The 14,961-nt window shown below is 35.0% G+C and overlaps 2 protein-coding genes across 4 annotated transcripts; both read left to right on the top strand.

Moving 5' to 3' along the window:
- The first annotated feature begins 540 nt into the window (after positions 1-540).
- On the top strand, positions 541-4,144 carry LOC117915372. Of its 2 annotated transcripts, none has more exons than XM_034830937.1 (4): positions 541-645; positions 1,232-1,970; positions 3,034-3,223; positions 3,676-4,144. In XM_034830937.1, the coding sequence occupies exons 2-4, from the start codon at positions 1,267-1,269 to the stop codon at positions 3,892-3,894; spliced, it is 1,113 nt and encodes a 370-aa protein (XP_034686828.1). In that variant the 5' UTR covers positions 541-645; positions 1,232-1,266; the 3' UTR covers positions 3,895-4,144. The 2 variants fall into 2 exon arrangements, with proteins under 2 accessions (XP_034686828.1, XP_034686829.1); XM_034830938.1 differs by lacking the exon at positions 541-645 and adding an exon at positions 713-1,150.
- Positions 4,145-7,642: 3,498 nt separating this feature from the next.
- Positions 7,643-14,528, top strand: LOC117914718 (uncharacterized GPI-anchored protein At1g61900). 2 transcript variants are annotated; one of them, XM_034830167.1, is made up of 8 exons: positions 7,643-7,819; positions 9,639-9,770; positions 10,383-11,237; positions 12,133-12,378; positions 12,516-12,530; positions 12,881-13,033; positions 13,184-13,231; positions 14,137-14,528. In XM_034830167.1, exons 2-8 carry the CDS (start codon positions 9,737-9,739, stop codon positions 14,208-14,210), a joined length of 1,425 nt encoding a protein of 474 aa, XP_034686058.1. In that variant the 5' UTR covers positions 7,643-7,819; positions 9,639-9,736; the 3' UTR covers positions 14,211-14,528. The 2 variants fall into 2 exon arrangements, with proteins under 2 accessions (XP_034686058.1, XP_034686059.1); XM_034830168.1 differs by having other exon boundaries at positions 7,644-7,819; positions 12,893-13,033.
- Positions 14,529-14,961: the final 433 nt, after the last annotated feature.

Raw genomic sequence — 14,961 nt, 5'->3', positions numbered from 1 at the left:
ATATAAATATAAATCATATTTAAAAATAAATGACTATATATATAAAAAATATTTTTAAAGCATATTTAAAAAATAAAAAATGGTTTTTAAAAACATTATGCAATTTCTAAAAACATTTAAAAAAAAAACCTTGAAGTGCATTTAGTATTGATTCTTTTTAAAATGATTTTCACAATAGTGTTTTATCTAAATATGTTTTTGAGATAATATTTTGTCGAATGTTTATTTAAGAAGATATGAAAACTATTTGAATTTTAAGAAGTAATGAAAATGATTTTTCAAAAATTTAAAAGTGTTTTATAAATATTTTAAATAATTTTATAAACACTACTTCAAATTTATTGAACTTTTTTATATAAAAATTAAACAATTTAAAATATATAAATTTTAAAATTTTAATTTCAGAAAATCATTTCCTTCCAACTTCCCCGAACCAAAACATAACCTAAATGATAATCTATTTCATAGCCGGTTTCGGGTTTTAAGTTGGGCTGGTGCAAACCCAGGCACAAACCCAAAAAAAGGCCAGCCCAGCCCAAACCCGGCCCAATAAACAGGTCTCTCCTGGTCTGAAGAAAAACCCTAGCTACTGCGATTTCAACGTCTTCTTCGTCGAATCAAAACCCTGAACCCCGATCAGCCCAGGTATGTATTTACAACATCAACGGATCAATCGAAACGTTGTCATCTTCTCTCTCAGTCTTCCACAGTTCTCCAGTCATGTACTTTTGGTTTCATTTCATGCTTCGTTTGGTTGCCGAGAAAATGTATGGAAAAATGAAAAAAAAAAAGAATGGAAGTGCATTCATTTCGCATGGTTGGGCTGGAATTTCCACTTCTTTTTGGAAATTATAATAAAATTTTCAGTTTGCATTTTTCTTTCAGTTTCCTCGGTTTTCTTGGCAACCAATCGGAGGCTTAGGAACTTGGGCCTTTTTTCAATTTCTGTTAGTAGGGAAAATTCATGTGCACTCGCTTCCAATGCATCAATTTAACTCTATGCTTTCTTTTATTTTCTTTTCGTTTCCTCAGCATTCTAAGCGACAAACCAGATATTTAAGTTTATGGTTAATGCATCATTTTCTTATGTTTTCCTCATTTTTCTCAGCAACTAAACAGAAGATTAGGGTTTTCCGTGTCATATATTATGGTAATGCCGAATCAGGGTTTGTGGTGAGTTTTTGGTTTTTAGGTTCTCACTATTTGCTATTCTGTTATTCTCCCATTTCAGAAGAGGTATTGCAGGCGAGATAGAATAAGAAAAAGATGCAGAATCTGCATCGCATTTTATTCCATCTCTCTTCTGCTTCCCGTAGCACGAGTGCAGTAGGATTTCTGAAAGAAACCACATCAAGGGATGTAACGTTCGCATCAAATTTTAAGCTTTCAAAGGCTCGGGTATTTTCAGTGAAATCTGGTGGTGGGGATGGAGATGAAGGTGGTGATCAATGGGGGAAAACACCAGAAACTCCTAATGATTTGGGTTGGGATGTTGAGTCATCGTGGTCTACTGGACTGACCAAGGACCATTTTGATGGAGAAGCTGTTGGGCGTCAGATTGATCCCACTGCTGCCTGTTCTGAAGGAGGCGGACCACCCCGAACCGTATTAAGAGAAATGGATGAGTTAGATAGTAAACTGGCGGAACTTGAGGCGGAGAACCGAAAGGGCAAGGCATATGTTGATGGATGGGGCGAGAGGATGAGGAACATGTCTGTGCTGTTGAAGCAGGTTCGTGAGCCTGGTGCAAGAGGCTCTTATCTGAAGGACTCAGAGAAGGCAGAGATGTATAGACTGCACAAGGAGAATCCAGAGGTCTACACTGTTGAGAAGTTGGCCAAAGATTATAGGATCATGAGGCAGAGAGTGCATGCCATTCTGTGGCTGAAGGAGCTTGAGGAGGAAGAGGAGAAAAAGCTCGGGCACCCTCTGGATGACTCTGTTGAGCTCTTGCTCGATACCTGTCCTGAGTAAGCTGTAAATTATGTGCATTACTTGTTTTACATTCTTTTGCATCTAGAAGAGAGCAATGCTATTTGCATTCAACTAATTGCTACATGTGTTTCACATTTGGAGTGCAAATGGTTCTTCTGAATATGTCAAGAATGAGAACATTGGAAGCGAAAAATGGATAGCTGATAGAGCTACTACTCTTCAAATTCTTTTTGTTGTGTTATTGTTTGTCTGGAACTTCTCTATGGAAACACAAAATTGATGCCCTTCAAGCCTGGCTTAAGTGGTAACAGGTTGGGTGGGATTGTGGGTGGTACCAGGTTCAATTCCTTGGGGCAAAATATTCACCAATAAAAAAAAAATACTGAATTGATCTAAATGGATGCAGAAATCAGAATAGATGGTCCTAATATGTGTCATCTTAGGAACACTCTTTGTAAACATTGCAAGTTGGAAGCTGTAGATTTCCTTCAGGCATTGTAGTTTCCCTTTTCCCAACAAAATGTCAGCCCTTGGGGATTTAGGGTGGAATTTCAATTCTACTTGTGAGGGTTGCAATCCCAAAACAAGATTTTAAATGAAGTGTTTGAGAACCAATTGTCTCACCTGATTCCCTTGACAAACCATACTAGGTGTAACTGGTTTTCGTAGGAAAATACACAATCTTCTAGATTGATAAGATCATTCACTATTTCTTTGGGCTCAATTTCTCCCACCTCTGAATCACAATGGAATAGCTTTCCCCATGCCAATGATAGATTGAAGCATGGAAGTAGCAAGGTGATTACTAAAATTTTCCCATCACTTAAAATTGTTTCCACTAGGATAGCAGCAAATGTGCATATTTTCCTTTCTGGCCTTTCTGTTGGTATGAATATTATTTAGCAAAAAGCTATACATTCAACGGAAATGATAGCTGTTTCATCATTCATTTAGGCTCATTCACTGAATTGGAATACTCTATTATTAAAAAGGAAAAGAAGAATTAGAGAAATGCGTGCAGGAATGAGACTATGAATTCTTCAATTTGGAAGCAAAACTTCAAAATCTTTCCTTTATCTAATGTGTTTCCTCTTGCAGATTTTTTAATTCCCATGACAGGGAATTCCATGTAGCATCCCTTCCATACAAACCCGACTTCAAGGTTATGCCTGAAGGTTGGGATGGCACCACTAGAGATCCAGATGAAGTTCATTATGAAATATCACAGAAGGAAGATGAAATGCTATATCAAGAATTTGTTCAAAAGATGAACTTCAACAAAAAGAAAGTAAGCCCTGTCTCCCTGCCTTCTCCCTCACAAATGAAAGAGATAAAAAAATGAAGCTTGGTCTCGCTTCATTGTTATTATATCATAGTTACTGATGCTGCTTGTACTGTTATTATTATGGCCTTTTGAAGGGAAAAATCCTTCATATTTTTTTTCTCTCTTTTTCTTATTCCCGAAGCACATTGGAATAATGATAATAGAGGAGAATAAATAGCTGGAGCAGAGGGAAAGAATTAAAAACTTGAAAACAAACAAATGAAAGGACTCCTGGTACCAAACCACCCAATATGGAGATACTCTTCATTGTGAATGATCCCTGCCAAACAACCCATAAAAGCTGCCCAAAACTGTGTTATATGCATCCAGCATAACCTGTACTTTTCAATTTCTAAAGTTTTTCTCAGTAATCCTTTGCTAAAACTTCATAATGATGTGGTCTGGCTTCTGTACAGATGGCAGGGGAGGTGAAATGCCATAAATACAGCCGGAGGCGATCTGCGGAAGGATGGAATATCATGGTTGAGAAACTGGGGCCACAAGGAAAGCGTGGAAATGGTGGTGGCTGGAAATTTATTAGCCAACCAGATGGATCCAGCCGGCCCTTGAATGAAATGGAGAAGATGTACGTGAAGAGGGAGACTCTCCGCCGACGACGCAAGATTCTCCCTTGATGACTCTTTCAGAACTCACTAATGAAGCTTTTGTTTCATCAATGGGTATAATAAACTCTTGCTTTTAGGGTTAAGAATTTTGCCAAACTGGTAGATGTGCAGTTCGATAGTTGGGATTGTCTTGATGTTGTGTATTACATGGTTCGGATTCGGGTTGTTATCAGCACCATTTTTATGAGGAAACATTATATCATCAGGTTCAAATCAAAAGCTCCAAATAAAATGCCAGATCTTATTTGCACTGTTTTTACCTCTTCTACCTTTTCCTTTACTCTCTTAGAGGATTGGATATGGATCCAGTTGATCTGCTTGGCTAGGATGAAAGTTTTGGAAAATGGGGGAAAGTAGAAGCTGCAGGCTTTCAATTTTCCTTGTCAAATCTGAAAATTTTTAGATCATGGAAAACATAGTCACTCTTATAGTCACTGTCTAATAACAATCTGTTTGGTAAAATTATCATTCATTCTGCCAGATGAGTCTCATTTGAATGGAGGAAGCAGTAGTAGGAGTGAAATAATCAAACAGTATGTTTATTTGAAGTGTTTTTGAAATAATTAAGAGTCACCTAGGTTTTGATGATCAACAAAAATAAAGGCAGAAATGGGTTAAGAAAATATCAAAAGGAGAAAAAGAAGGGAAAAAGAAAAAATAGAATCAGACCACAAAGATATGACCTACGATGCTCTGTATCATTCAATACCATCTAAAGCAATGTTTCATGATTTGAGTGAAGAGGCTGACCAGTGAGAAAGAACAAAGTAATGCCTTGTTGAAGAACAGGAATGGCATCCTGTGATAACTCATGAGTAACCCCACCACCCCCTCCAGTGTCCATCCTGTCAAACTATCAAGTAAACCCATGGCTTACTTTTACCAGGAATGCAACAAGCACATATATTAAATTAATTGCATTTGACAGTAATTTTAAAAGGCGTTTTTAATCTTTTCAATACTTGAAAATTTTTTATCTTTCGATTATTATAAATACTATAAACACTTCCTAAAATTTCTACCAAACGTATTCTAAAAATTTAAAGTATTTTTAGTTGAAAAAATGTTTTTTAAGAAAAAATCAAAGCATTTTGACAAATTTTAGAAAATATTTTTAAAAAGTTAAAAAATCATTTATAATACTGGAAAGAGAAACACTTGATATCTCCTAAACAATGCCTTAAAAAAATATATTTTCACTAAAAATATTTAAAATAAGTTAAAAGAGTTTTCTAATATTTAAAAGCATTTTCTCGTAAAAATTAAATATTCAACAAATTTTTGAAAATCATAAAAAAAATCCCTTGAAATAATTGTAAGCAATCATTTTATAAGTAATAGTATTTTTGTTGAGTACAAACCTGACTTTTAATTACTAAAAAAAGGAAAATCAAATTTTTAAAAATGCATGAAAGGGAGGGATGGGGAGAGGGAAGAAGAAAAGGGGCAAAATCCCTTACCTACACTAATTTGATAAATAGGAAAAAAAAAAAAACAAATTGAAGACATAACCTAAAGGATTTGTGACCCATTTCAATGAGGTGATTATGAGAAATTGAACATCTTAAGAAGTCACGGGCCTATGCCACTTGGCTTGAAAGTGTTAAAAATTTGAAAAGGAGTTTGCCTTGGACAACCATGGAAAGTTACATCCACCTTTAAGATTAGTCTTCTTGCAAAATCATTGTACTATGACTTAAACCCTAATCTTGAGGGTTTTTAACCATCTTATCATATGGGTTATTTTTCACTCATCTTAGTTTATCAATATTATAAATTTGGTGTTGCTTCTTCCATTTCCTTTGTTTGGGTCTAAGTCTAATTTCAAATGATTATATACTCTTCTAGTCATTTAGTTGTAGACATCCATCCTTCATTATGAATATGATTTCAATTTTTCTTATATGCAAATTCAATTATTTTTGTAAATATGTTTGTTATAATCTAATTAGTTCGATAATCAATATAAACGGTTTATTAATACATAAGCCTAAGCCTTTTTTATTAATCATACATAACAAATACAAATGAAGAGGGAAAATAAAAGTTTGAAAGGAAAATAAGATGTCAAAAAAAAAAAACGAAGTACTAAAAATATAAAAGCTTGTTTAAATTTACTATTTTTTTTATCTACCATATTTATAGAATGTGACTTTATATATATATATATATATAAGCACGAGTGGGTTTTTAAATAATTATTTTTATTCATATTTTCCGTGAAAAAATAGTGAAAATGATTTATTTTTATATTTTGAGAAAAAAAGACATAAAAACTATATTTGAAAAAAACACAAGTAAATTTTAGACTAATTATTCTATTCATGTTTTCCATGAAAAATTAGTGAAAATGATTTGTTTTTATGTTTTGAGAGAAAAAAACATAAAAATATATTTAAGAATTTGTTTTTGTATTATTTAATGGTTAAAGAAGCCCATTGTTGTTATATAATACATGATAAATGAGTATCTTCCAAGCCATGTGCTGATTCACTCAAATCATAATTGGTAAGACCATGTACAATCAACAACTTTTATCATACCACATTTTTTTTATTGAACTGAATTTCACTATAATGATATGCAATTACTATAGTATGATATGATTTGATGGTTGTTAAATTTAGATTTCCTTGTTTTAGCTTTTAATTTGTATCCCTGTTTTTTAAATGGATTCTTAATTACAGATTCTACGTAGTGGTTATAAGAGTTGTTCCTTAGACGTCATGTGTAAAGCACAAATAAGTTGATTATTTGTTTGATGATTACGAGAGTTATTCCCTTGCTTGGTGATTATGAGTCATTTCTCATTACGACTTCAATTAATGCATCTTAAAATATCCATTAGTCTTGTAAAAATTGATCTTATGTGTCGAACATATATAAGTTGATGGTTTGCTTAGCGATTATGGGAGTCATTCCCCGATTATGGCACTATATTTCAATTAATATAGTTAAGTATATTTAGTACTTGTTAAAATCGATGTCATATGTCAAGCACAAGTAGGTTGATGGTTTGTTTGGCGGTTATGAGAGTTTTCCCTTGTTATGACATACTGTTCTACTAATTTAGTTAAGAATATCCACTACTTGTCAAAATAAATGTCATATGTCAAACATAATTAGGTTGATAATCTACTTGATAATTATGAGAGTCGTTTCCTATTATGACGTTATTGTTCTGCTAATGCAGTTATGAACATTTGTTATTTATCAAAATAAGTGTCATGTGTCAAGTATAAGTAGGTTTGATTGATGGTTTCTATGATTGTTCTAAGAGTTTGTTCCCCGCTATGACAGCTATTGTTCTGCTAATGTAACGAGTTTTATAAAAGTCACACTTTTTTCATATTAAGATGATTTTTCCATCTATATATTAATTTCATTATCATAATACCGACGTCAAACTACAACTCGACCTCTGTTTTGAAAAGAACTTCTAATGGCTCATAAAAACCATGATGAAGTAGAGCCACTTGTATCCAAGCTCACCTCCTTCTAATACACATAGCAAAAAGAGAGAAAGTAGATTCATGTATACACTAAAATCTTAGGAGAGATTCATATAATTTAAGTTAATATATGTTTTGATACAAAAAATAATAGTCAGATTCATATCCGTTAAGATTGTGCCACATTGGATGGGACCCACAATCTTTTTCCCAAAATGACGACGTGGCAAGATCGGAGCCGTGAATTTCACTTCACCATGGACAAGAACCAAAAGGGGAAAGTAGAGTTACCCCACTTGGGGTTTATCTGTCTCAGTGTTCATACACTGAACAACACACAATCTCACCTCTGACCTCTCACACACCTGAGTCCACACTGAGTCAGTCACCGAGTCACCAACTTAGGGTTTCGGAAACCACCTCCCACGGCATGATCTCACCTTCTCGCCTTGCAAAATGGTTTCTGGGCTCCCCATCTTCAGGTATGTTCCCTGGGAAAAAAGTACATCATCAAATCTGTTTGGTTGCCGAGAAAATGTGGTAAAGTTCTGGAAACTAGCGTTCTGGGTCTTGGGTTTTGCTTTATGTCTTTTCTTCTTTTTAACCCCACCTGGAAAATGGTTTATGGGTTCAACGTCTTGAGGCGAGTGTCCATGAAAATGCATCATCAAATCTGTTTGGTTGCCGAGAAAATGCAGGGAAAATTGTAGAAATTAACATTCCGGGTGTTGTGTTTTGTTTTTTTTTTCTTTCTTTTTATAATCCTAGCCAGAAAAATATTTCTGGGTTCAACTCAGTTGCGTTTTCATGAAAATGCATCATCAATCTGTTTGGTTGACGGGAAAATCTGGGAAGTTAACGAAACTGACATTTCTGAGTCTTGGTTTCTAGTTTTTATTTTCCCATTTCTTTCTATTTTTGCTGGTTTCATTTCTGGAAGCTCTGATGATACAAACAGCAAGAATTGGATTTTTGTTATTATTGTTGGTTTGTTTGTTCTCTCAGTTTTGTCTGCAGTCACACAGGGGTTCAGAAGAAATCGTTTATGCTAATCAAGTGTTTTTGTTTTTGTTCCATCATTGGTGGTTTATCATTTATACCAAGTGGTCTGAACAAGGGTTTGATCTAGTTTTTTTTTTTTTTGCAGGTTTTGAGTGTTATGCTATTATGTTTTATTTTTAGTTTACTTTCCCCCTGGTTGCTTAAAAACGGTGAAAAATGAAAGAAAAGAGTAGTTAGAACCTTTTGTATTGTTGGCTTTCCAGAAAAAAAATAAGTAGAGAAAACTATACACAAGTGTGGCAGGTAATTTTGTCAAGCTAAGGCTAATGGGGGATTTTTGTTGTATTGGGTCTTTAATAGTGGAGTAGTTGAAGTTCCTTTATTTTCTCGGCAGTCAAACAGGGTGTTTCTCAGGTTCTAAGTCTTGATGTGTCTGATCTGGGTCAATGCTATTATCTTTCAGTACCAGCTTTTTGCTATTGTTTCTTTTTATGGTAAAACTAGCTACTGCAAATATTTTCAGCCACGTCTGCAGTAATTCAATTTACTTAACAGAATGGAATGTAGTTCTTACATCCTGAAAATGGTTCACAGGTTTTTTTTGGTAATTCTTTTTTCTGGAACAAAGCATATGTGCTTATGATGCTCAATAGAAGAATTATAGGAAGACTTTACATAGAAAAAAATGTTCCAATAAGAGAATATTGTGCATGTTTAAAGTTGGATTCTTAATTGAATTGCAAAAAGTCTTATTAGGGGAGTAAAACACAAAATTAGATGATAGATACTGGTTATATTGCTACTAGAACACTGGAAATCGCAACACTTCTGAAAACAAAGAGTAATTTTGATCATACTATTTAGGATTTTAACCAATCCAGCTACTAAAATCATTAGAGGGGCTTATGTGGTTTGAAGGAGGTTTTGCAAAGACGAAACCATAAAAAACATTTACTTCAAACTTCATTGTGATTTAGGTTGGATTGAATAGCTTAGCTTAGCTTTAGAAAGCATCGTGTTTTTGGTTCTGTCCTTTCATTTTAAACTCTCTTGTCTTATCAGCAATGGTAGATGCGCCAGCTTGTGTCTAGTTAAATAATTATGTTAGAGGCAGCCTGGTAGTGGTCATCTTTATAGATTTAATTGTTTATTTGAAATGAGCTTCTTTTACCACTGCTCCTTTTACACTACTCAATCTATACTTTGCTCTTGTCAGAAGTGGTTTTATTTGCTCTTTTTTTCCAATGGCTTTTCCCGAGACACAAATTCCTTCTTTTCTCATAGCTGGAGCTGGCACAGGTGTTGGTATGTTGCTGTGAGCTATTTTTGGATATACAGCCAAGGAACATAGGGCTTTATTTTGTGGATCTCAATGTTGCCAAAGGGTTAGTGGAACTATGGACTGTCTACAGACCATTACTCGTCATAAGGGTAAGTAATTGGCATTTATTAACAAAAAGTTCCCACTTTACCAAGCATTATTTCAAAAGGGCAAGGGGAGAAACTGACATTATGTTAAGGTGTTGCCTTGTCAAAATAGGCTGCCTTTGTTACTTATATGGAATTGTTTTATCTGTGATCCATGGTTTTTCTTTGATTTTTGGTTCTTGCTGTTGTAACACTACATAAGTTTTTTCTCATAAAAAAGAAAAAAAACACTACATAAGGTTCAAAATTGTTACTTTAATTTCTTCTATTTTTTCTTGGAGTTAATTTTTAAGCTTGCAACATTTGGGCTTGGTCTTTGCTGGTTGCATGCATTAGCGGTTGCTGTGATCTGATACCTATGACCTTACCAAATCTGCAAACCAGTTACCACATTAGTTCAAATTGCAGTTTTTTATTTTATTTTGCTGGATGTACAGTTAATTATTTCTTTAATGGATTAGGCATTTGTATGTGCTCCCCCTCCCTTTCTCTCTCTCTCTCTCTCTTCTAGAGATGTGTGCACACTCTGTTACCTATTGATCGCACCCTGTGCATTATTTTCTTTTGATTCATGGGATATGCAAACACTGAAGAAATGGTCATATCTGGTTGCAGGTTCTTTGTGCGGTCAGTTCTTTTTATTCACCATCTGGTTATCCAGTTTCCAAGATGTAGTGGGAGTGCTGACACTTGTTGAGTATAGTCATGTATCTTCCACAACTGAGCTAGCAAAACCACCTAATACTGATCTCTTTGAACCCATAGAAATATCACCTGCTGTTTTTCCACATCTTCCATCTCCTACAGAATCTTTTCCACCAATGTATCCATCCTTTCCGGCTACATATGAGCCAGTCTTGACAGGGAAATGCCCTGTAAATTTCTCTGCTATTTCAAGTATCTTGAACAAAACAGCATCTGATTGTTCTCTACCTTTGGCATCTCTTGTCGGAAATGTAATATGTTGTCCACAGTTTAGTAGTTTACTCCACATCTTTCAGGGTTACTACAGCACCAATTCTGATAAATTAGTTTTGCAAGATGGAATGGCTAATGATTGTTTTTCAGATATTATTAGTATATTAGCCAGCAGAGGAGCAAACAGTACAATACCTACAATTTGCTCTGTGAAGTCATCAAACCTTACGGGTGGGTCTTGTCCTATAAAGGATGTAAGTACCTTTGAAAAAACAGTAAATACAAGCAAATTATTGGAGGCCTGCAGCACTGTCGATCCTCTTAAAGAGTGCTGTAGACCAGTTTGCCGGCCCGCAATTATGGATGCTGCAGTTCAGATCTCAGTAAGACATTCAATGATGAGCGACAATAAAAATATATTAGGGGAAACTAGTCATGTTGACGTTCTTAATGATTGTAAGGGAGTGGTATCCTCATGGCTTTCTAGAAAACTCTCATCAGATGCTGCAAATACTACATTTCGAATATTGTCTGCCTGCAAAGTTAACAAAGGTATGGTGTTTACTTGTTTTGTATGCTTTTTGCTTGTATCCTTACTTGTGAGCATCTTTAATGTTATTTTTCTGTAAAATTAAAAATAATGTAAAAATGTATACGAAGGTCATTAGACATGCATCATTATGTCGTCAACTATATTGGTTGTTGATGGTATGTATCATTAATTCATCAATGTTCATGTTTGAAATTTTCTATGAATATAATGAAGCTGGTTCTTCCTGAAGAAATTCTCATGTAAGCAAATGAATCTGCCCCTAGTATCATACTCCTGTCAACATTTATAAAACTATATGGCTTTTCCCTTGTTATATATGCACCACCTATCCATTTTCCCATGTAGCTTTCAAATATTAGACTAACCAGTGTTCATCAGTGTCAATTTTATCTAGAGGTACATTTCCTGGATTATTTAACAGTTCCATTGGCTATAGTCCTTGTTGAAGATGGTATCCAATTTTGTAGACTAAAACTTCACACCCATCATTTTGCTTATTGTTCATGAGGTGGCTAGTTTTGAGGTTTGGAGATGTTTGCTGGCTTTACTTCTGAACCAAGTTCTTGGACTTTTCATTTATTGCTTCTTATAATTGAGGTAGATGTTACACAATCTAGTAAGGATCAGTGAAAGCCGATCATTTTCTTTTCCATTTTCTAGATGAGGATTCGAATGATCTTTACCTGGACAAGGAGAATACTAGCAAATTAACCTTCATGTTGTGTACCCCAATTTGTGTGCCTAAACTTTCTTTTCCCCCTAAACAGGCTCACATTACAGCATCAAATGTATTATGTCCTATTTTATATCTCTTACTATTTTGACATTCGTTAGTCCTTTTTCTGAATAGTTTTGGCCACTTGTTCCTTACTGAGGCAAGCTTTGCACATGCAGTTTGCCCTCTGAATTTTAGCCAGCCTACGGATGTGATTAAAGCATGCCGTAACATTGCTGCACCAAGTCCTTCCTGCTGTAGCTCATTAAATACATACATTGCGGGGATACAGAAACAAATGTTAATCACAAATAGACAAGCAATAATGTGCGCAACAATGTTTGGCTCCATGTTGCAAAAAGGTGGGGTCATGACAAATATTTATGAGCTTTGTGATGTTGATCTGAAAGATTTTAGTCTTCAAGGTACATGTTTTTGGTTATAATTTTTATGCTTCAAATCTTTTATCGAGACTCATTCCCTTAGCTTATCTGATATGTTTTTTCTTGCTCTGTTTTTTGTCACCTTCTGTTGTTGTGCTCGGTACTTTAACATCTGGCAGCATATGGACAACAAGGTTTGATTTTCGATTCCTTCTCCCTTTTTATTTAGTATTTCCTTAAAAGCCTGTTTGAGTATTATTAATCATAGTGGTAGTCTTGTAGGCATTATCCTTATCTGTACTGACTGATAAAAATGAAGCAAATCTTCAAATTCTTCTTGGTTGTTACCTTGCCAATTCATCTTCTTCCTAAAGTACTCCTAATGGCTTCACACGCTTTGAAGAGTATTTATGTGAAAAAAAAGATTGTCCATTCCCTCATTCCCCTTGCTTAAAATCCAGTAACTCCTTTGAAAATGCCATGTTTTAGTGTATGCCAAATTAAATATTTGTTTGGGTCTGTAGAAGAAATGAACTGTGGTCAGGTTTAAATGCAGGATGTCTACTTCGAAGCTTGCCTGCAGATGTGGACTTTGACAATTCAACAGGCTTCAGCTTTACGTGTGACTTGAGTGATAATATTGCAGCTCCATGGCCTTCATCGACCTCAATTTCATCCTTGTCTCTTTGTGCTCCGGGTAACTGATTGACAAAGAATCATTTTTGTTCATTTCCTCATTTGTTGTTATATTAGATCAAATAAACTTATGGTTTTTATCTTTTAAGTGCTATCATTACAAGTTTGTTTCAATGTACATTTCTTACTGATCACTTATCAAAATTTGCAGAGATGTCACTGCCTGCTCTACCAACATCGCAGACTTCAGGAAATTCTGGTCTGTAACATTACCTAGTGCAATTTTTAGCTTTCTCAATCTATCAATTTTTTTTTCCATTTTTAGAAAAGCAAACTCTATCAAATCTAAATGCATAAAATAGAGAACCAAAACACAACAGGGTCAATCTATTTGATGTGGTGCAATGAGATTGTCATTGCTAAGAGAAAGCTAGATTTTCTTTTTGCCAAAAATAAGCAGTACATGTCAAAGGCATGTTTTTTGAGAGGCAGCCTTCTGATATCCTGTGGAAATGAGATCAATTATTACTGTTTTACATGGCATTTAAGCTGCTATAACATAATGATATAGGCATTAAATTGAGTGAGGTTTTGGGAATCCATTCTTACCATTGATCCCAAGTGCCTTTTCTGTATTATGCATTTTCCAGATGTGAGATCATCTCTCTATTTTAACCATTGGTTTTGATGAAGACCATCTGTGTGTGTACAATAGAATGCATTTTATTTTTTGTTGTTCTGTACAATTTCATTCAAATAATGGATTTATGTGTTCAAATGGCTTGTGAAACAAAAGAAAACATGACCCCTCAACCGAACGCTTGAACACAGAATCAACAAAGCTGGAGTGCTTTTAATTTTCCAACATGACAAACACTAGAGATGTCTTACTTAGATCTCATGGGTGGTGCATAGTTAGTTTCTATTACAAAATAACACATGCCTCCTCAACCCAACACTAGAGCACGAAATCAACAAAGCAGGAGTCCTTTGCTGTGTTGACAAACATTTGTTGTTACAATTTGTCTTCTATTTGGACACCATTTACTGTTGCAGACTGCTAGATTCAAGCAGTTCCAACAATTTAGACTGTTTCTCGTCTCTTCTTCCTTCTTTTGTTTCAAGACAAAATGGTTGACGTTTCCATGTTACACTCTGCTGCAGGCTGTGATGGTGGTCGGCTGAAATTCCTCGTATCCATTTTTTTGTTTTTTGTTCTCAGTACACTGTTGTGCTGAAGAGATTTAGCTTGAGGGTGGAGCCAGTTTGGATTAGTGGGGTTTTGGAGACTTACTTTGTGTGGCCAGATTCGTGTATATCTTTTTTGGAGTAGTCCTTCTCTCATGTATAGTAGCACTGACTTTTTTCCGGCTTATTTATTCTTGATTCGTTTTGTTGCTCAAACTTGTTCCCAGAAAAGATTTGGTTTGTGATTTCCAGCCATGCGGAGGTTTGGTGTAAAGAAAAAAAAATCTCAAAGATTTTCATTCAGGTTGGACCGACAGTAGGTGCATGGACTGAAGCTAGTTGCTAATGAATATAGGGTTTTTGTTGCAGATCATGTTGGTGAACCTTTTTTTTTCCTTCTGAAAATGGCCTATATTACCAGACTATGGAAGTGGGAAACTTGAGAATGTTCACTTATGGTGAGACGCTGAGCAAATTGTACCATCAGGATGTGCATATTTTCAATTCATATATTCTGATAATAGAATGCCTGGGGAGGAAGCCCTTGGTGATATGGGTTCAATCCTGGTATTGAGGATATGGATTATATGACCATTTTTTGATCCAATTTGCTTGCATACAAATAATGTTGGTAAGCTTTGGTTGGCATTTATTTGTTTCCTCTAGGGTGCAGCTTGGGTGGGTCTTTCCCATGGCCAAGTCGAAGTTTGGGTTGGTGTGGACAAGGTTTAAATGGATTATTGCTAATCTTGTGATTAGGGTTTAAGGTGTTTTCTTTCGCCTGACCTTAATCCAAGGTTT

Source organism: Vitis riparia, chromosome 5, assembly GCF_004353265.1.
Source record: "Vitis riparia cultivar Riparia Gloire de Montpellier isolate 1030 chromosome 5, EGFV_Vit.rip_1.0, whole genome shotgun sequence".
In the NCBI taxonomy this organism is placed as follows: domain Eukaryota; kingdom Viridiplantae; phylum Streptophyta; class Magnoliopsida; order Vitales; family Vitaceae; genus Vitis; species Vitis riparia.
This window is presented reverse-complemented; position numbering and strand designations above follow the sequence as displayed.